This window comes from Myxocyprinus asiaticus, chromosome 27 (assembly GCF_019703515.2).
Source record: "Myxocyprinus asiaticus isolate MX2 ecotype Aquarium Trade chromosome 27, UBuf_Myxa_2, whole genome shotgun sequence".
Lineage (NCBI taxonomy): Eukaryota > Metazoa > Chordata > Actinopteri > Cypriniformes > Catostomidae > Myxocyprinus > Myxocyprinus asiaticus.
In genome coordinates, this window is record NC_059370.1 from 8,151,468 (window position 1) to 8,173,172 (window position 21,705).

The 21,705-nt window shown below is 37.9% G+C and overlaps 1 protein-coding gene across 1 annotated transcript; it reads left to right on the plus strand.

Annotated features, from left to right (window-relative positions):
- Positions 1-6,733: 6,733 nt before the first annotated feature.
- On the plus strand, positions 6,734-20,999 carry LOC127417548 (dead end protein 1-like). The gene is made up of 4 exons (XM_051657545.1): positions 6,734-6,754; positions 7,024-7,129; positions 12,436-12,897; positions 20,070-20,999. The coding sequence occupies exons 1-4, from the start codon at positions 6,734-6,736 to the stop codon at positions 20,603-20,605; spliced, it is 1,125 nt and encodes a 374-aa protein (XP_051513505.1). The 3' UTR covers positions 20,606-20,999.
- The last annotated feature ends 706 nt before the right edge of the window (positions 21,000-21,705 follow it).

Consider the following 21,705-nt stretch of genomic DNA (forward strand, 5'->3'; position numbering starts at 1 on the left):
AGTTTCTTTTGCATGATCAGTCATATTTTCAAAATCAATGCCAAAATTTCACAATTTCTGCCAGGGTATGCAAACATTTGAGCACAACTGTATATATATAAACACACACACACACACACACACACACACACACACACACATATACTGCATATATATATATATATATATATATATATATATATATATATATATATATATATATATATATATATATATATATATATATATATATATATATATATATATATATATATACACACACACACACACACACATATACAGTGGCGGGCCGTGCATTAAAATCAAGGCCTTCAGTGTGATTCATGCCATTAAGAAAACAGTTTCACAATGAATAAAACACCCTATGCCTTTGGGCATCATACATTATGTCGCAGCTAACTAGTAATACCAATTGACATTTTAAAAACACATCCATACACAAAAGAACTTGAAATGACATTTAATGCTCAAGCAAGCCTAATTTTAACTGCAGTATGACTGTTTTGTGAAATGAACATCTCCCGAACAGACATTCAAAAATCATAATTTTTCATATGAATCTACCAAGGAGGTCTATAATACCTGGAAAAATCTTTCTAATAATATTTGTGATTTAAATGTTGCTTGCAATAAATTTTGTTTTGTCAGGGTACACGGTTATGATGCGTTCCATTCAAGTTGGATGAGGGATATTCCTACTTGATATCTCCAACAATAAATGCATTCCATTTCCCGATATTCGGAAGATGACGTTTAAGGAAACAAAACTGCAATGCTCCTGTTAGCTTAGCAGGGGTTTGACTCTCATTAGAGATGTCTCCTAGCAACCCAACTGATAAACAATGCTGCAGCGCTAGCATTTGTGCTTCAGGTGTGCGATTATCAAAAGAGATTATAATGTTTTATACACCTGTTTCTGCAGGCATTTATTAAACAAGCTTTAATATCACGTAATGTGGAAACAAACTCATTTAGCGATATTACTTAATAAAGTGAATGTTTATCACTTACTTTGTATATCTCCCTGAGTATCGACATGTTTGTGTGACATCATGCCCCTGCATCTTGGTGAAATCGGAGTTGAGAATTTCTGCACGAGGTTGTAATTCTGACTTAAAGATGCATTCCATTGCACTTTCCTAGTAGGAAGTTGTAAAATCCGACTTTCCGAGTTGAATGGAATGCAGCACTACTTTTCAAAACTTGATCCGATACTGAATGCTCCAGCAGCCTAATTTACACTTAGAAAACTCCTGATGTTGCTATAACAATGCAAAAAGCACTTACCAATTTACTTGAAGTGAAAATCAGTCCTCCTTTCCTGTTTAATAAATTAAGCAGTCACACGATCATGCAGAACATCTCGTGTTTTTAAATCCATAAGGATCTCTTTCTCAACGGCAATAACAGCAGTGATGACAGTCGATTGGTCAGCAAGATCTCGCACTCTTCGCTTTCAAATTACGTCACTTAAAGTGTGATTGCGTCACTCAAGGTCAGCTAGAAGGCCTCGACCGGGACATATCCCAAAGACCACACCTACCAAGAACAAATAAATAGAGCTCAGCCTCACGCACTGCTTCGGGCATGCAATTTGTGAAACAGCTGTCACACTTTGCTTGTAAGCATCAAGGAATAAATTCTGACTGGATAAACTTTTAGTTTTTCTCTATTTGTTTGTAGATTAATTAAGAGTGGAAAGGGATTAAAAATACATAGGCAAAAAGGTGATTGAAAATGAAAGAATGAAAAATATTGATTTATGTGACATGTTAGGCCAGCAGAGAAGGCTTTGCTGGCCCTGAGAATTCGCCACTACCCATATACCTGTATATATATATATATATATATATATATATATATATATGCTGGTGTAATGTTAGATGTATAAACCTGAAAAGAAAAATTTCCAATTCAATTAGATATAATAAAAAAAAAATTATATATTTTTTAAAATATTTATATTTATTGTGAAAAGCACTATATAAATAAATGTGTAAACGTATATAAAATGAAACCATAAATATTGTTTCAACTTTATAAAGAGAATTGAATTACAACCATTATTTCTTACAAATAAGTTTATATATATATATATATATATATATATATATATATATATATATATATATATATATATATATATATAATAGGCTATATGAAATTAAATGCTGATTTATTTTTATTTCTGTTTTTATTCGTTACAATGGATGTCAATTCAATAAAATAATGGTGATTAATGATTTCAGAATGAAACTGTAAAAATGTTAAACTATGTCAACATATCTTTCTTCTCAGAGTTATTTTACCGACCTCTAGCAACCCCTTGCTGAGAACCCGTGACATAATAAATATTGAAATATTTATTTATTTTTCAGTGGGATAAATAAACAGATCTCCTTGCATTGAAATCATATGCAATGCTGCCCTCTGCTGGTGAAACGTGGAACCTCTCCAATCATCATCCTCAATTAACAAGGAAAATAAAGCTGCTCATTCCGTTTTAAAGGTGCACTCAGCGATTCCTGAGAAACACTGTTGATATTCAAATTCAACTGCCAAAACAAACACCCCCCTCCCTTCAGTGCTCCTTTGGAAGCTCCACCCCACCCCCCACCACCAGCTCCAGACACTCACTACTCTCCTGAACTAAATCTAACATCACAAAAACAGCATATATGGGTTCTGTGAAACATAGCAAAATGTATGTCACCCACCTATCGAGAAGAAAAAGAGCAACTTCTACATCTGTCTTCAAGGCTTTTACCTCTCGGAGTTCTCTTTTGATGTGGCTCCTAGCCCTCGACATATCATAATCCTTCATTTTAGTTTATCCTGTTCATCTCTTAGGGTTTTATTTTTGGAATTCTACCTGAAACTGACATACCCAAATCTGAAGGCTCCTCTTACCCACATACAGTGAAGTAAATGTACAATTTTGGTCTCATTTTAAAGGAAACATAATTATTGTATAATTAATAATAATCATTAATCAATAATTGTTATTGTATGTGTTCAAACTACTGTAATAAACAAAAAAAATAGGCGCTTTTTGATTTTTTCTTTGAATTATGTTTTTGAAAGTGCATAATTCAGGCCCTATATGCTCTTTTTTATAAGACAAGTTTTGTTTGATTCAACTAAATGGCAGCAAACACTGAAAAAAAGATTTTTTTTCTCTATCATTTACCATTCAAAAGGTATTACTATGAAATCGAAGGGAGGCAAATTGGCCATTTAGTGTCTCCAAGGTCCCGGGTTATCCAAAATGCAAAAACAAGCTATTACAAAGAATATTACACCAAAAATCCCACTTTTACTCTTTGGTATACATGACAACAGCACTTACAAGGACTCCCAAACAGGTTTTCTTATCTTCTTTTCAAAGACACACAAAATATTAGTAATGGAATAGACGAAAATGAGACCTGAGACATGAAAATACTGAAGATTTTATTTATAATATCATAAATGTATAAACTAATATAAAATGTAAAACAGTAATATACTGTAACAATAATACAAAATGCAAGTGCTAACATGCAAACTTTAGAACAAGCAAATATTGAATGAATAAATTGCAAACCCAAACTATAATATATAGACAGACACTGTAATATACTGTAACAATGTAATATAAAATGCAAAAAGTGCAAACATGCAAACTGCAAACTTTTCTTTAGAACAAGCAAATATTGGATGAAAAAGACAATAAACAGCAATATAAATTGCAAACACAAACTATAATAAGATATACACAGTGCAAAGGTATGGCATTACAGTAATATGTTACTGTTATTCTGCTGAGTGTCTCTCTTAGTGCCATTTTTTGAAACAATTGAGGGAGGACATCACATCCTGAGCAAAACAGGAGTTTTACATTTTTGCCTTCTGAATGTTTTCTGTGTCATTGGGGTCTTTTTCTGGGCTTTTGAAAGTTTCTGATGTAAAATGAAACTATTCACCACAGCAATGTCAAGGAGATGAAAAAACAAGGTCTTGTACCACTTTGTTGTTTTGTAGAGAACATTGTAGTACCCGATCAGGGCATCAGACAGGTCGACTCCACCCATGTATTTGTTGCATTCTTTGACTGCTGTGGGAGTCGGGATCTGTTGTGTGCTCCACTCACCCTCGACATTCTTCACACGCCTGTTGACAGTCTCACCCGCATGTGCCTTGTGAATTGTGGAGCACACTGTCACCTCTCTTGTGTCCTTCCACTTCACAAATAGGATCTTTCCTTGCCTGAGCCAGCGAAAGGTGCCTCTCTGGGCCTTCTTGCTGAGGTCGTTTGTTTTCGTTTTTGGAAAGCCCAGTCTGTTCGTTCGAATGGTGCCGCATGCCAGAGTTTTCTTGTGCAACAAATCCAAAAACAGGGTTGGACTTGTATAGAAATTGTCCATGAAAACGTGATAACCATTGCCAAACAGAGATAGGTTCAACAGGGTCATTACAGAGTCATAGCTAAGGCCTTTACCAGTGGGCATGGAGCTCTTTCCTTCATATACAAAGAAATTCCATGTGTAACCACAGGATGAATCAGCCAGCACAAAGAGTTTGTAGCCCCTCTTAGTGGGTTTATCCTTCATGTACTGTTTCAGTCCTATTCTTGCTTTTGAAGCAACCATTCTTTCATCTACTGCCAGCTGTTTGTTTGGGTGGAAATGTGTCTTGCATGACTGAACAATGTCAGTGTACAGTGGTTTTATCTTGAAGAGTTTATCATAGTCTTGGGTTCCTTTGTTTCTGGCATTCTGTTCATCCCTCAGTACATTACAAAGATGCAGATTCCAAAAAATGGCTTGAAACCTTGGCCTTGACATCACGGATCGGGGAAAGGGAAAATTATAAAGGTTTTTTTTTTGTTTTTGCCCAGTAGTCAACGATGGTCTTTGATTCAACCAATCCCATATAAATGACCAGAGCTATATAGGTAGTGAACTCCTGCACAGTCAAAGGAACCCATGGGAACTTCTTACCAGCTGCAGCCCTCTTTATTGAATAACTGTTGGTGTTTCTGACAATTGTATCAATTACAGATGTAGTGAAAAACAGCTGAAATAATTGGATGGGTGAGTAAGTACTGTGCATAAGGAGCTGAGACCCTGGAGGTTTTACTGGTGTAAAATGTGGCAAAGCAGGATTGACATCTTCATCTGTGATGTCATGCCATCTATCTGTCTCACCAGTGGAGGAGTGGTCACCAGCAGATGAGTGGTCAACAGCAGATCTTCCTGCCCCCTTGCTGAACGAGACTTTCCTCTTGCTTGCCTTCGTGTTACCTGTGGATTTGACGCGGATGCTTCTCCAGGAGTAGCAGGGGTGGGGGTTGGGCCGTGTGTCGAAGGTAGGCCTATGGGAAATGTATATCGACGCCTCTTTGACCCAGGCTGAACAGGAGGCTCATTTTCCTCATCAGAAGAGCTCACACTATAACACAAATGAACGCAGTTCAAATGCATGCACAAGGAATCAGTAATAAATAATAAAATCGGAACACTCAAGTGCATTATTCAAATCGCAACGCAAATACGCAAAGCAAAACTTCAAAGAGGTTCAGAGCCCACCATTATAATTATTATAACGTATGATACTTACAAATAATACAACTTCAGAAGCAAACAAAAACAAAACAAAAAATCATGAGTAGGCTATAAATGAAAGAATATGTACGTACTTGTCAAAATCCAGGTCCTCTCTCTCTGCAAACGCAGCCTCAAAAACTGAGTCGTAGCTCTCATCACTGTCTGTGTCGCTGAGTAGATCCAGTTGCTCTAAAACGGCCTCAGCACCAACAAAAACTCTCTTTTGCTGCATGTTTTGCTTTTTTGGAGCCATATTGAGATAAATAATAAATTAAGTGTGTGTCTGCAAGTGCTTCGGCAATACGAAGTGCGTCTCACCTGAGCGCACGTTACAGGCCTTGTGTTGACGCCCAATTAAATAAAAAAATGATGGTTTTGTGTGAAAAGTTAGAGGGTCTAAGTTTTGTAATGATACCAATTATGACTGTTAATGTTCCATCAGGACATATAAATATTGAAGGATGATCGTGATTATATAATTTTCAACCCGGGGGCGGGTTTAAGAGCTGAAGTGGTTATATTCGTCTGACCTTTTTCTCTTGGTCTGTTTCTCAGCCATTTGTCCTCCTTGGAGTTTAGAAAGTTCGGCAAATCTGGCTGATGCGGCAAATTTCTTCTCCTCTCGCTCTGCCCCCACCCCCCATCCTGTGCACGGGCCAGAACCACCCCCTGTTGCTGACTGGCTTGAGTAGTGTTGTGTGGATCGGTCTGTTCCACTTTGTTTTTGTCCCATTTACAGAGCTAGGGCTATGTACAAATACTAGAATTTTTTTTTCAGCCCACCCACAGAACGGACAGTTAGCAGACTGTGAGGAGATATTTGCAGAATTTGACAAAGTGTATTGGATTAGAATTACTGAGTGCACCTTTAAGTTGTTTCACAACAGATTCTTCTCTAGATAAGTGAGTGTAAAACTGATTAACTCTAACTTAAGCGGTCTATGAAACGTCATTTTTGTTGGCCTGCTCCTTAATGGCCCAGCATCATCTGTTGTGTTGCACACTTGGGCCTGTAATTCGAGCGCTTTGAGCAGACTCCGCCCACTTTCATCAGATTTATCCAATAGTCCTCTCTAGAGGAGTCATGAGGTTACTCCTAATGACCCGTGCTTGACTTCTCCACTAATTTACAGGTGGACTACGAAATGGAAGGGGAACAGCGACAGGTGAGCAATATGGACCAATTTCGTTTACAGAGTATATTTATAAACAGCGTGACTGCACCCTCACGACGTCAACTGCGCGCTTTGAAGATTTTACATAACTTAGAATTTGGAGCAAAGAGCCAAGAAAATATACCCGTGTTATCAACGTTTAATTAATATAGTTTTTCTCTCTCTTCAGGTCAGTTTATGTGCACTCTAACCTATGAATTAAGCCGCTTCAAGCTGTTTTACATGCATTACATCACCTCTACTAACTTTATTGTTCGCAGGTTTTGAGCCCGCAAAGGCTGAAGTCACTGGAGGAATGGTTACAGAAAACCTCCATAACTTTAACACAGGTCAATGGTCAGAGGAAATATGGAGGCCCCCCTCCGGGTAGGTACTCTCGAGTTGAACTGTACACCCTCTGTGATCATGCCTTTGAGATTGAAATCACCTGTGGCAGTTCAAGCGGTTATCTTTCATCGCATCAAGAGATACTGAAGTATCATATGGATGAAAGCAGTGTTGTAGCAGATGGAGTCACATGTCGATGCAGGAACTGCATTTCTGCTTTTAGAGACTAGAAGCATCAGGCGCCATCGCTTGACCGTAAATTGTTGGTTTAAAATAACTCGTCACGTGGAAATGATACATTGTAGGCATTTTATGAAACCTGCAGCCGTGACTCTAGTAAAACACACACACACACACACACACACACACACCTGGAGATGAATCAGTCTTCAAATGCTCAGTTTTTGGTTATTGGATATTTTGAGCTTATCGGTTAATTATTAAAGTTACTGATGTGTATTAAAGTGAGCCAGGTTTCAAGGTCTAGTTTAGTAAGTTAAAGGTCAGAAGTGTGGATTTTTTTTTTTTTTTTTTACTTTTGAAAGTAGCTAAAATAAGATGCCTTCCAGAACATCTGTATTTAAAATGTATTTAGTGACAGATTAGCAAAAGTATTAAACTGTTATATATATGTATATGTGTGTGTGTATAAAGGATAATCCATTGCTAGGTGTGCATTTAACTATTTTAATGCACAACGTGGAGGTGAAGAACCATCTGACTCGAAGTGGATTCAAATAGTTTAACGCACACCTAGCTGCTTATAGACCAATCCCATTGTTTTCAAAAATTGCAGCTCATGCACAGTAAGTGGTGGCAGAAAGCCGGCAAACTTTTGATGGATTTGACAGGTTAGACAGCTAGCGCTATCAGGGGCGAACTAGGCGAACACCTAGGGCACCACCTAATTGGGGGGTGCCAAAGAGAAGGCCCCCCCAACGGGGGCAGCAATAGGGATCTCGCCTAGGGCGTCAGAATTGTCCGAAACGACCCTGAGCGCTATCTAGATAATATGGAATAAAATGTAGCCTTCAGGTTCAAAACTATCTAGGTTTGGGTACACTATTGCTAGTAACACAGCTAGTTGTAATAATAAATTAAATGAAAGTGTGATGCAAAGCCATCATAAAATATTTCTTAAATATACTATTGTTGTTGTTATAATGATATGAGTAAATGACACCTGTTATAAAATGTTCGCTGCAAAGCCGTGAGTTAAAAATGATCTCTGTTCAGTCAACGCTGTTGATGGCTTGACGCCACCGCTGTCTACGAGAGGCCAACAGAATCCGATAAAAGTGAAGCCCTTGGTTTTTGCCATTGTGATTTTGACAACCAACAGTGCAGCACGACATGTCATTTAGCTTAACCAGACAATTTTAAGGTAACAGTTAAATTTTAAGGACTGTTGGGTCAGCTAACTACAGGTTTGATTTACTGTTCACGCTTCTTTTTGCCGCTACTTCTGTGTGTGACATAGTCGGTGACGTTGCCATAGTATTGGTCTATACACCGGTCACTTGCCAGCACTTATTAGTTACACCTGTCATTAATTATTACAGTGCAAATTTCGACTGGAAGAATAATATTAACGGTTAACTTTATCTACAGGTTGTTAGATCTGGAGTTCTGCCTGTTCTAAATCAGACTCGGAGATAAAGTAGTGCAATAATATCACATTTATTTGAATAAATTAAAAAGCTGTATGAATAATTGGAAAAATTGAAAAATTTAGTTTTTTTTGGAGACCACACAGACACTGTAAAAACTGATTTTAAATGCACAATCCAGAAATAATAATAATAGCCACATAATGTAGAAGGGTTGGCACTCCTAAGATCATGTAATATTTCTATTCTTTGTCATTTTCACATTGAGGAAAAACCGGCATTACAGACGTGACGGTTGTAAAAGTAGCACTTACTGTACACGATGAAGGGAATACCATTCAGAATGCTCTAAACCTGCAGACTTTGACCTCTGAGACATCCATATGGTATCCATTTATGTTGCACTATTGATTGAATTAAGATTGAAATTACAAAACCACAAAAGGCTGTGTGTTATAAAACGGTATACATTCAGTGCTTCAGCCAGCGATGTATGATCAAGGGGCACCATCTAGTGTGCGTGTGGCACATGCTGAGCAGCGCAGCAATATTAGACGTTTATCATATTACAGTTCAAATTGTCTTGCCTCGAAAGACACCTTTGATAGGTCCTGGTTTCCTTCTCTCCCCTCCGTGCATAACATAGCTGAATGTCAAACCATACTTTCCTTACAAGTCCTATGGATGTTAAAGTGGAAAATGTGCATTTCTAATTATCTCCAGGTCGGACTCAATAATACGGGCTGATAAAACGGAAGAGACACCAGTGTTTTTCTTTAGCACTTCAAAGTTAAAGACCACATTGCATGACTTGATAATTTTGTGTTGTGATGTGATGGTTAATCACAGTTCTGAGACGCATGAGACTTGATGCATTATAATCACATCCATAGGTAAATTCTACAGAGGCATAAAACTCTCACAATGTCTTATTACTGAGGACAGCAGAGTAGGCACATTAGTGTAGAACTGTTAAAATGGATTTACTGTGCATTAAACTGTTTTAATGCATTTATTCCAGCCAATCAAAATGGAGTATTTTCGAATAGACCATGGTATAAAGCCAATGAAATGCATGACAATTGCCCAAACTGTTGATTTATTAAAAATACACATTCTGACAATAGTTTAATCTGTATCCCAGTGTTTTTTTTTTGTTTTGTTGTTGTTTTTTTTCTCGTTTACCCAAGAACTGTTAAATATATATACTGGAATTTTACTTTAGAATTGACAAAAACTAACCCATTTATGACAGTTTTGAACCCAACATACAAAACTTTTGCTAGTGAAAACAAGCATTTTTTTTTAAAATTCTCTTTGACAACTTCCTTATGTGAGGAAGTAGCCCTGGTCCCCACTCGTGCACATAATTTGTTATTTATTTGATTGGTTTGTTTTATATTACACATGCTTGTTTTCCGTTTAATAGTGTGTAGCGCAAATATCCTTTGTAGTTTTGCTTAAATTGCTCCGTCCTTGCAAAAACTATATCTGATCTTTTGCCTTTGAACTTGGTTTGTGATGGTGTTTATTGAGATGTTTGAATCATATTTTCTCAGAAACAATTCATGATTTTAAAAGGGGTAAAAATGCGAGGAATCAAATTTTCCTTGATATTCTGAGATTAGCTGGATGTACTGTTAAAACATATTGTAACTTTCAGAACTCAAAACTTTCTCCTCCGGGGTCCTGGGTAGCTCAGCGAGTACTGACGCTGAATATCACCCCTGGAGTCACGAGTTCGAATCCAGGGTGTTCTGAGTGACTCCAGCCAGGTCTCCTAAGCAAGCAAATTAGCCCGGTTGCTAGGGAGGGTAGAGTCACATGGGGTAACCTCCTCGTGGTTGTGATTAAGTGGTTCTCGCTCTCAATGGGGCGTGTGGTAAGTTGTACGTGGATTGCGGAGAGTAGCATGAGCCTGCTGTGCTGCGAGTCTCCGGTGTCATGCACAGCGAGCCACATGATAAGATGCGCAGATTGACTGTCTCGGAAGTGGAGGCAACTGAGACTTGTCCTCCACCAGCCGGGTTGAGGTGAGTAACCGCACCACCACGAGGACCTAGTAAGTAGTGGGAATTGGGCATTCCAAATTGGGAGGAAAAAATAAAAATAAAAAAATAGAATACCTCTGTATCCTCTCCAAAAAAGAGAATTTATTGAAGCTAAGCTGCAAAAACGACTCATTCTAAACTTTGTCACACAGATGAATGCATCAACACTTGACCATACATGTGTTTACACATCCGTAATGCTTATTGGGTGATCAGAAACTTTGCCTGCCCAGTCATGGTGTGGTAATGAAGAGAAAGTTGGATTACAGTATATTACAGGACTGGGTCTGTTCTTAAACCTAGTGTGCTGCCTCCTGCCCACATAGGCAGCTGCCTTCTATAGTATCATCCTAACTGACCTTGAATCTCATAAGTGACCCATATCAAATGCTTTACTTAGTTGCAACTGTTTGCAGCACACAAATAGCACTCTGCAATAGAGCACAACAGTTTGGTTCCAGAATGAAAGATCAAGTTCATTAGACAGACCTACCACGAGCTCTGAGGTTGTTAATCGATGGTATATGCTTCTGTTGAACCCAACATTCCGCGTTATTTCATGTTTTAATAGCAGAATTTCTGATGAAGAACTACACTACCCATGATATTGAAGAGAAAACGTCCACCAACCAGAGAATCGCGGCAAACAACGCGTGCCAAAAGAGCTCTGCAGCGACCACCCACTCCCGTAACACACCGTGAATGACGCGGTTGAGTCAGTCTCCCTACACTCAAACTAAAACCCCAATTTCCCCAAAAAGTTTGGATGGTATGGAAAATGCTAACAGAAACAAAGTGATTTGTAAATTCTTTTCACCCTATGCCATATTAATAGCACTACAGAAACGCATTATATTATGTTTTACCTTGTGAATTAATTATATACATACACACACACACACTCATTTCAAATCAGATGATTGCAACACGCTCCAATACATTTGGGACAGTCAAGCGTTTACCACTGTGTGATCACCATTTCTTCTAATTACACTTAAGTGTTTGTAATAATTATGTTATTAATAGTCCAATTGGGAATGTATAGCACATTATGATGCACACAGAACGGCCATGAAGGCCCCGTACAATTGCGCAGTTCTTTTCTTTTATGGCTTAAAGAAATAGTTCAGCCTATAATGATACATCATTGCAAGTCAATGGGGTCCAACACTTTCAAGCTCCAAAAAAGACATAGCTTAAAAGTAATCAATGTGACTCGAGTGGTTTAATCTATGTCTTCTGAAGCGATACGATAGGTTTTATGTGAGATCAGACCAAAATGGAACTCCTTTTTCACTATAAATCTTGCAATCTGCATTCTCCTTGTTGCAATCATGATTTGAAGCATGATTACACTTCTTCGCACTTGATCAATTCTTATCGCGTTAGAAGACATGGATTAAACCACATGAGTCGTATGGATATGAATAGATATTCACATCATATCTCCATCAAAATTTCTTCATTTGTGTTGTGCAGAAGAAACAAAGTCATGAGTTTGAGACCGCAGAAAGGTTTTGGAAAAGAACTATTATGATTTCATAGCACATCACGGTCTATTCTCTGAAGATCAAGGAAATTTGATTCCTCATGATACGACCCCCATCCCCCCTTCTTTTTTAGTAAAGAGTAAATGCATCCATCTCTCACTCAGTTTTGATTTCCTCCATTTCTTCTCCTCCAGGTTGGCAAGGTCCTGCTCCAGGCCCAGGCTGTGAGGTCTTCATCAGTCAGATCCCACGAAATGTATTTGAGGATCGTCTGATCCCGCTATTCCAGAGTGTCGGCACTCTGTACGAATTTCGGCTCATGATGAACTTCAGTGGGCAGAACCGCGGCTTTGCCTACGCCAAGTATGGCGATCCCGTCACTGCCTCCACTGCGGTAATGACCTTCCACCAGTACCGGCTGCCGGAGGGGATTCGACTGACTGTACGAAGGAGCACAGAGAAGAGGCAGCTGCGTCTCGGTGACCTCCCGGCTAACGTGAACCAGGGGGAACTGCTGATGGTGCTCCGCCTGCTCTCTGAGGGGGTGGAGGATGTCAAGCTGAAGTTGGCCGGGCCTAAAGGGAGAGAGGTCGTGGCTCTGGTGAACTACTCCTCTCACTACTCTGCATCCATGGCCAAGAAAGTGCTGGTGCAAGGTATGCTGGGATGTTTATTTTGAGTATTTTTGGAATGGCATACTACTTAATACTTTTTCAAAGAAAGTAGGATGCAGCATGTATTGTATGCTCTACACAGTATGTTATTTTTTTTTTTTAGCGTGCATGGAACACCCAGGCCATTTTTAAAATAGCGTACTTACGAGGGCTGCACAATTAATCGAATCAAAATTACAATTACAGCCGCCACAAATAACTCATGAAAATTGTCAATTATAGCAGTCCGTGTAGATCTACTCATGTTGTGATTAATGTTCCATTTAATTTTCTATTTGACTTGTTTTTGCAGAGCCTGAGCGTAACAGGTCTTATGCTCATTTGTGTATAATTTATTAAAAATTTAATTAATAGCATTCATGCTGCTATAAGGGCCAATGTGAAGTGAACCGGCAGTGTCTTCATTTACTGATAAAATATCTTTAATTCAGAAACGGTTCACAATTTCTTTTGGACATGTAGCCTACATAAATGCAATTGATCCACCCACAATTGGTATTTAAATTGTATTAATCAAAATTAACAGCAATTATAATATCAAAGAAATAATTGACAATTTTTTTAATTATCATGCAGCCCTTGTACTACTAACATACCACTCTTGTTATTTCAGCTGTATGAAGTACGCAGTATGTACATTTTCTGTATGCATAGAATTGAATTTGAATTAAACATGAACAGGTTTTTTATTATATTTTGGATGAACATGATAAACATTTCAAGCAGCAGATTCTACATTGAACGTGCAACATGACGAAGACATGACAGAGTTCTGTCCAGTCTTCATCTTGGAAATAAAATTTTTTTTTTTGCATTTTTAATTCTATTTTGTGTTTTTATTTTTTTTTTTTTATATAATATATAATTAGGGCTGTCAATTAGAGGATGATAATTTAGTGATATCAATTATTTAAAAAAAAGTGACACCCATGCCTCCTGACCCGTACATAAATATCATAATGAAAGTATCTACCATCGGAGCAATTCAAGCTTAAAGGAATGGCTCACCCAAAAAGGAAAACTCATCATTTACTCACCCTCACGCCATCCCAGATGTGTATGACTTTCTTTCTTCTGCAGAACACAAATGAAGATTTTTTAGAAGAATATTTCAGCTCTGTTGGTCCATACAATGCAAGTGAATGGGTGCCAAAATTTTAAAGCTCCAAAAAGCACAAGTCAGCATAAAAGTAATCCATACGACTCCAGTGGTTTAATTCATAATTCTTCAGAAGTGCTGTGAAAGGTGTGGTTGAGAAACAGATCAATATTTAAGTCCTTTTTTGCTAGAAATTCTCCCTGCCCAGTAGTGGGCGATATGCATGAAGAATGTGAATCGCCAAAAACAAAAGAAGAATGTGAACGTTAAAGTGGAGATTGACTGAGCAGGGATGATTATGTATAGTAAAAAAAATTCCTAAATATTGATCCGTTTCTCACCCACACATATCATATTACTTCTGAAGACATGAATTAAACCATTGCTGACTTGTGTGCTTTTTGGAGCTTCAAAGTTCTGGCCACCATTCACTTCACTTGCATTGAATGAACCAAAAGAGCTGAGATGTTCTTAAAACCTTCATTTGAGTTAAGCAGATGAACGTCATACACATCTGGGATGATATGAGGGTGGGTAAATGATAAGAATTAAAATTTTGTGGTGAACTCTTCCATTTAAAGTGCATGTAACTTTGTGTTTTTATGAGCCGCGTCAGCAGGGGACAGTCGGCGCACCTCAAACCTCATTAGCAGCACAGCCATAGAATGAGAGCTCATACAGGACAAATGCATTCTTGACAGTTGGACAAAGAACAACAAAATGAAGGGATTTCAAGACACTATTTTAAAAGTTTTAACTGCTTTTAACTTGACCCAGTGTCCTAAAAACGCTGCTTTTATGATGCTGAAAACCATTGAGATGCTCCAAAAGCGTCTGCCTGACTTATGTACATAAACTGACAATTAAAAATAGTGCAGACGGAACGCAAGAAGGACGGGACAGATTGAACTCTATTGCAAAATGTTGTCAGTTGCTGACTACTGTAGGCTAATGTTCAATGAAATGGGGATAAAACCTTGTTTTAAGTCTGTAGGTTAAAATGGTTCACAAATCACTCTGAATGATTTGTTATTCATCAGATTTTGAATGAGAGGCAAATTAAAACCGTGAACTACCCTGCACATAGACCAGGCTTCCCGTGTGTCCTGGAAATCGTGGAAAACCTGGAATTTTGCAATGTAGTTTTACAGTCATGGAAAAGTCATCCAAAATGAGATGAATACCTAAATGTCCTGGAAAATACAGTGGCAAGAAAAAGTATTGGAATTACCTGCATTTATGTATAAATTTGTCTTAAAATCTGGTTTGATCTTCAACTAAGTTACAATAATGAACAAATACAGTCTGTTCTTGTACATACTGAGTGCATCATTCAAAAATTCACAGTGTAGGTTGGAAAAAGTATGTGAACTCCTAGGTTAATGATGTCAACAAAAGCTAATTGGAGTCAGGAGTTGGCAAACCTGGCATCCAATTAATGAAAATAGATTGGAGGTGTGGGTTACAGCTACTTAGACTTATAAAAAGCACAAACATTTTGAGTTTGCTATTCACAAGAAGTATCTGCTGATGTCGATCATGCCTTGCAAAAAAAGACCTACGATCAAGAATTGTTGCTGTGCATAAAGCTGGAAAAATATTCATCTGTCCACAGTTAGACAAATTGTCTATAAATGGAGATGATTTAGTACTGTAGTCTCTCTCCCTAGAAGTGGCCATCCAGCCAAGTTTACTCAAAGAGCACACCGCAGAATGCTCAGAGAGGTAAACAACCCTAGAGTGACAGCTAAAGACTTGAGGGAATTATTGGAACTGGTTGATATCTCAGTTCATGAGTCTACTATCCTGAAAATATTAAACAGGCATAGTGTCCATGGCAGGACACCACGAAGGAAGCCGCTACTTTCCAACAAAAACCACCAAAGACCACCTTGACACTCCACAACACTACTGGGAAAATATTTTGTAAACTGATGAAACTAGGGTTGAATTGTTTGGGAAGAATCCCACCACCATTAGGGTTGGGAACCGAGAATCGGTTATTGTTCAGAACCGGTTCCATTCTTCAAAAAATACCAGAATCGTATGATCTTCGTGACTTTCGGTTCTGTTAACGGTTCTCCAGCATGCAGTTTTCCACCGATGTGGCTGGAACACCATCTTCAAATACTCTGACAGCGTTTCCAGCTGACTCTACAGCATAAAAACACAGTTCTACCAGTGTATTTAATTCCCAATCAAACGAGTCTCGAGCCAGCTCCTTTTAAAGCGCGAAACATATGCGCTTCTGGTACAGTTCGATTCCCGAAATAATTATTCAAAGGAGCCAGTTCTTTTGACTGAACGGCGCAGAACATATGGTGCTTCCGGTATTGTCCGATCCCGAAAGAACCATTCTAATGAGCCGGTTCTTTTGAATATACAGTGTGAAACATACAGTGCTTCCAGTATACAAGTAGTCTTATACTGATGTGCAAGTTATGAATGTCCAACTCGAATAAATAACTAAATAAGAACTGTTGAAGTCTCACAAGCCTGAAGTACAACATAACACAGTCTGAACTGTCTCTGGACCTGTTACTGTTTATTTAATGATGACCTGCTGTGTCTTAAAATCAAGCAGTGCAGTTACTGACTGGTTGTTCATATGACAATGTATAATTAAAGATGCACAAGTTTTGTTGTAATAAGTGGAATTTTATAAAATAATAAATTAATGAAATATGCCATCACATTTCGTGTTGGTTTAGATTTGCTTATTTAAAATATATTTAGGATCTATTATTGGATTGTATTTAGGTCTATAAAAAGTCTGCAAACACACCTTTTACAAGAATTGTATTAAATGTATTTCTGATTTGTTATATTTGCTCTGTACAAATCTGAAATTCTCATTATTTGGTAACAGACAACAGAGTGTAGTAAATGCAATAAGAATTGCATTTCTCATTTCTAAAAAGAAATACTAAAAGAATTACTGGCATCGTTACAGGAACCATTAAGGAACTGGAATCGTAAAATTCCTTACAATTCCCAACCCTACCCACCGTTGAAGTACGGTGGAGGGAGCATCATGATTTGGGGCTGCTTTGCTGCTTCGGGGCCTGGATCGCTTGCCATCATCGAGGGAAATATTAATTCCCAAGTTTATCAAGATATCCTACAGGATAATGTAAGGGTTAATCAGGATAAGATAAGGGTTGCTGTGCTCCAGCTGAAGCTCAGTAGAAGTAGGTGATGCAGCAGGACAATGACCCTAAACATCGAAGTAAATCTACTACAGAATGGCTTCAAAAAAAGAAAATCCGTCTTTTGGAGTGGCCCAGTCAGATCCCAGACCTTAACCCAATAGAAATGCTGTGGAATGACCTCAAAATTCCTTCTGAACGTTGTGCAGGTCTTATTCACAGTTACCAGAAACGCTTGGTTGAGGTTATTGCTGCAAGGAGGATCGATCAGTTATTAAATCTAAGGGTTCACTTTTTCCACAGAACTGTGAATGTTGTGGTCAAAGACATGAAAGATTATAATTGTTTGTATGTTGTTAGCTTAAACAAATTGTGTTTGGCTAAAATTTTAAAAAGGGGACACATACTTTTTCTTGCCACTGTAATTATATGTCCTGGAAAATATTTTAGTATAATAAAAAGGTTTGTGTCCCTGACATGATTTGTTACACATACAAGCATTGATATAGTGCAAATTATTTTTTTTATTATTTGGAATTTGACATTTGGGAAGAAAATGTAATGTTTGAATGCGTATTTAATTAAAATCGTTATGGCCAAGTGTTTTTTTATTTTATTATTTTTTTTTTTAAACTGCGAAATGCTGCAGTTTAAATAAATATATAATCTGTATGTGCTGCGTGCTTCAAAATGAATGTGTGAAGCTGAGCGTTTGTACACTGAAGCATGTGTGCTCTGGGTGTGTGCATGTGTTGAAGACAGGCAGCACATACAGACTATACTGTATATTTATTTGAATTAAATAATTGTTTTTTGTTTTTTAATAATTGCAGTGATCTCTCGTGTGTTGACAGACACTCCGACGTCTTCCTGGAGTGTTCCTTCTAAATAAAAGCCAGAGGGTTTTAAAGTTACAACTGAAATATTTTACAATTGTATATCAAATTAATAATATTTGTTTAATTATTATTGATACAGATTGTTTGATTTTTTTTATTTAATTCTGTTTCACAAGCTTTCGATTTGGATTTCGATACGATGTCGATACAAATGGGTATATTTCAGTTATAATGTCCACTTTGCTAACATATTAAAGAAATTCTCTCCCAGATAATGTTGTTAATTATAAAGGGGGCCTTCTAACTAAGTGCATTATGAACACTTTACTAAATATATTTTACTAGTTTTTCATCATTTTGGCTTTTTAAAAATGAACAAATCCATGTATTTAATCAAATAAGATATTATTTCATATATATTTTGTTACATGTTTCTAGTTTAATTGCATAATTTTTACTATTTACAAGTATCAAGATCGTTCAAATGAAGCATGCGATGCATTGGAAAATCTATATTTTAGCCACCCCTTATTAATATTAAGAAAAAAGAAAAGGGTATACCTGCCGAAAGAGGTCCAAAAAGGGGCGTGAGCTCCAAATTGCCAGCAAAGATATAGGGAGCCCCTTACCTAACACTTTCCCTCACCCTAAGCGTCTGTGGAGGTGTTGCCCCCTGTCGCAACCCCCTTTTGGAGTAACCCCACCCCCTTCTGGAGAAACCACACCCTATTTAAGAGATTCCTCCCCCATTTGGTGATCTCTGGCCTGCAGCTATATCTACTTGAGAAAAACAACAACAGTGGAATCGGATCGGTATCAGCCGATACTGAGAGATCAGGTACAGTGGTCGACCAATACCAATATCTAGAGAGCAGGATGGCTGATACAAATGCCAATATACATAATACACAACAACAAAGAGCTAAATCAAATGTACACAACATTTCTAAAGACAAACAAACACTTGTATAATACTTTCTCATTTGCAAACTTGAAAAGAAATATCCTCAAACAGAAATTGTAAATCTAATGGTAGATTTTGGAACTGAAACAAGGGAAAGATTAAACTTTTGTTAAATGTCCAAGCGAACACCGTAATTGGCCGATGGCGATAATTGCAAAATGGCCAAATATCAGCCAATTAATTGACCTGGCTGATGTATCGGTCTATATTAGGTATGGAATCGGAACAGGAGAGAAAAAGTGGTATCGGTTCATCCCTAAACCTAATCATTGGCCTACAGCAGGGGTGGGGAATGTCTGGCCTCGGGGCATATAAGGCTCGCAAGACCATTAGAAATAATTTGAAAAGCCAAAAATAGCTTTGATTCCATGAACTTATTTAAATAATGATTTAAAACTATTTTAAATAACATCGCAAAATAGCATTTGTTTTTCTTGTTGTGTGAGGCCATAATGGAATGCGTATGTTAATTTCAACCCACAAAAAAATAGCAAGCAATTGTATGGCTTCTTGTTAATTTTGTAAATACTCAATCGCCCTAGTAGTAGTAAAAAAGGTTCCCCACCTCTCACCTACAGTCAACAGCAATTCAATTTGTAATCAAGTTTTCATTCTCTGTGAGGTAGTCTTAGGGGCCTTTCATACAGAACCCGTTCTTGTATTCTGTGATATTTAATTACTTCTCTATGTACACATGCATCAGGCGGATGTCTTTGACAGCTGCGTCATGTCTTGCTGTTTTTCAGCATTTCGGCTCTGCAAGTGGATACTGCTGGCGTATCACGCCATGAACAGCATGTTTTTAAGACACCGTGTAAAGTTCGAAAAAAGTATCTGAAGACCTGTCCATTCTGTTGCAATCTAAGCTGTTCTGAACGCAAGAACACATCCTGTGTGAACGGCTCCACATGCTCTCTGTAAGCAGAGGCTGTGCTGACTGTGCCATCGCCAAAACACGAAGCTGGTATTCCAAACTTGAATTGTGCAGATTTACGTGCGGTCACAGGGCATAATTAACTTTATTTAATTGCATTAAATTAACAAGTTAAATTGACAGTCCTAAAAAATTGGACTGTCTAATTTTTGCTCTAATGCTTTTTCAGCATTCAGGAAGCAATACGGCATGCCTGTTACCGTGAGATGGATGTCTGTCACCTCAAAATCCAAGCATGTAGAGCAGACAAGGCCAGAAGATGGTCCCATTACCCCACCAGGCCTGAAACCCCTCCTCAAACCCTCCCTTCCCCTTCTGCATCCTCAGCTGTCCCGTCTTAACATCCTGGGCCAGTCCCGCCTCTGGTCCTTCTCCCAGGCTGTAGGGGGCCCGGCCACCCAGCCAAAAGATGATGTCATGCCTCAAGCTCCTATTTTCCCTGATGTCGAGTCTCAGCTGAAGTGGTTTTGCGAGCTCAACAGACTTGGCGTTCCCCAGTATGAAGCGTGTTACCATCACACCGGTCCAGATGGCTTCCTCTACTTTACCTACAAAGTGCTGATCCCAGGCCTCCCTTTGCCCCTGCAGGGGTTCGTCCAGATCCTGCCGGGCACCAGCGCCTGCGCTATGAAAGGGGAAGTTTATCGTGCCGCCGCTGAGCAGGTCATCAAAACCATCTGCAAGGTCTCGGGTTTAGCAGTCTAAAATTATGAACTGCTGTTGCAAATGCATGTTATCAGTTTATGTTCGGTAATACTGTTTAAAGGCATGTACTGTTAAAATGGTTCCAGTTTTGAATGAACGAGCGTAAATTTGTATTAAAGTATTTTGTTTACTGTTAAAGAAAAAGAGTGATGCATACCAAGGCGTTCTTTAATTTTGCCAGTAAAGACTGAATGAAAGTCTTAAATTCAGTGGTATGAAAGTGGTTTGAAGTCTTAAGTTTTCTTATCCTTTAATATGTTTTATAATATTTTAACTATGTAATATTATTCATTTGTATGTTATTTTACAGTCAGCCCCATCACATTTAGATGACTTTGCATGTTTTCACAATTTCTTATTTTGCATGTTTTTCATGGTGTTTGATTTTTATTTGTTTTCACAATGTGTGTGATTCTCATCATTTCTGACTTTGCATGGTGTGCTCTGTATTTCTTTGTTTGATGGGTTGTATTGACTATAAAAGACTTCTGTACAGTAAGTAAGTGATGTGTGCAGGCTATTTCTTTTGTCACTTTGGCTATATCATCCATCTTCCTCAAATGAAACATCACTGTCCAAATGGTCAAACTAAATTGTGTCCTGTATGAGGCACTAAAACCATATCATGACTGACTAAATTGTGCTTTAAAGCCAAAATTTAGCCCATTTACTGTTCTGGGATCAGTACATGTTATGCTCAATTGACAGCATTTGTGGCACAATGTTGATTACCACAAAAAATTATGACTAGTTCCTCCATTTATTAAAAAGGCAGTTACCAAAAGGCACTTACAATGGAAGTGATTGGGGGCAGTTCATAAACATGAAAATACTCACTATTTCAAAAGTATTGCTACAAGATGTAAACCAAATGTGTTTTAACATGATTTTAGTGTGATAAAATCTCTTATTAACCTAATTTGTGTAAAGTCTTTTCCAATATTACTACGTTGCCATGACAATGTGACGCCGGTAAACCCTCCAAGCGATTTTATCACGCTAATATCATCCTGGCATGTATAATGTTTGCATCTTGTGGCTATACTTTGAAATGGCGTGTGTATTTATGTTTATAACTGGCCCCATTCACTTTCATTGTA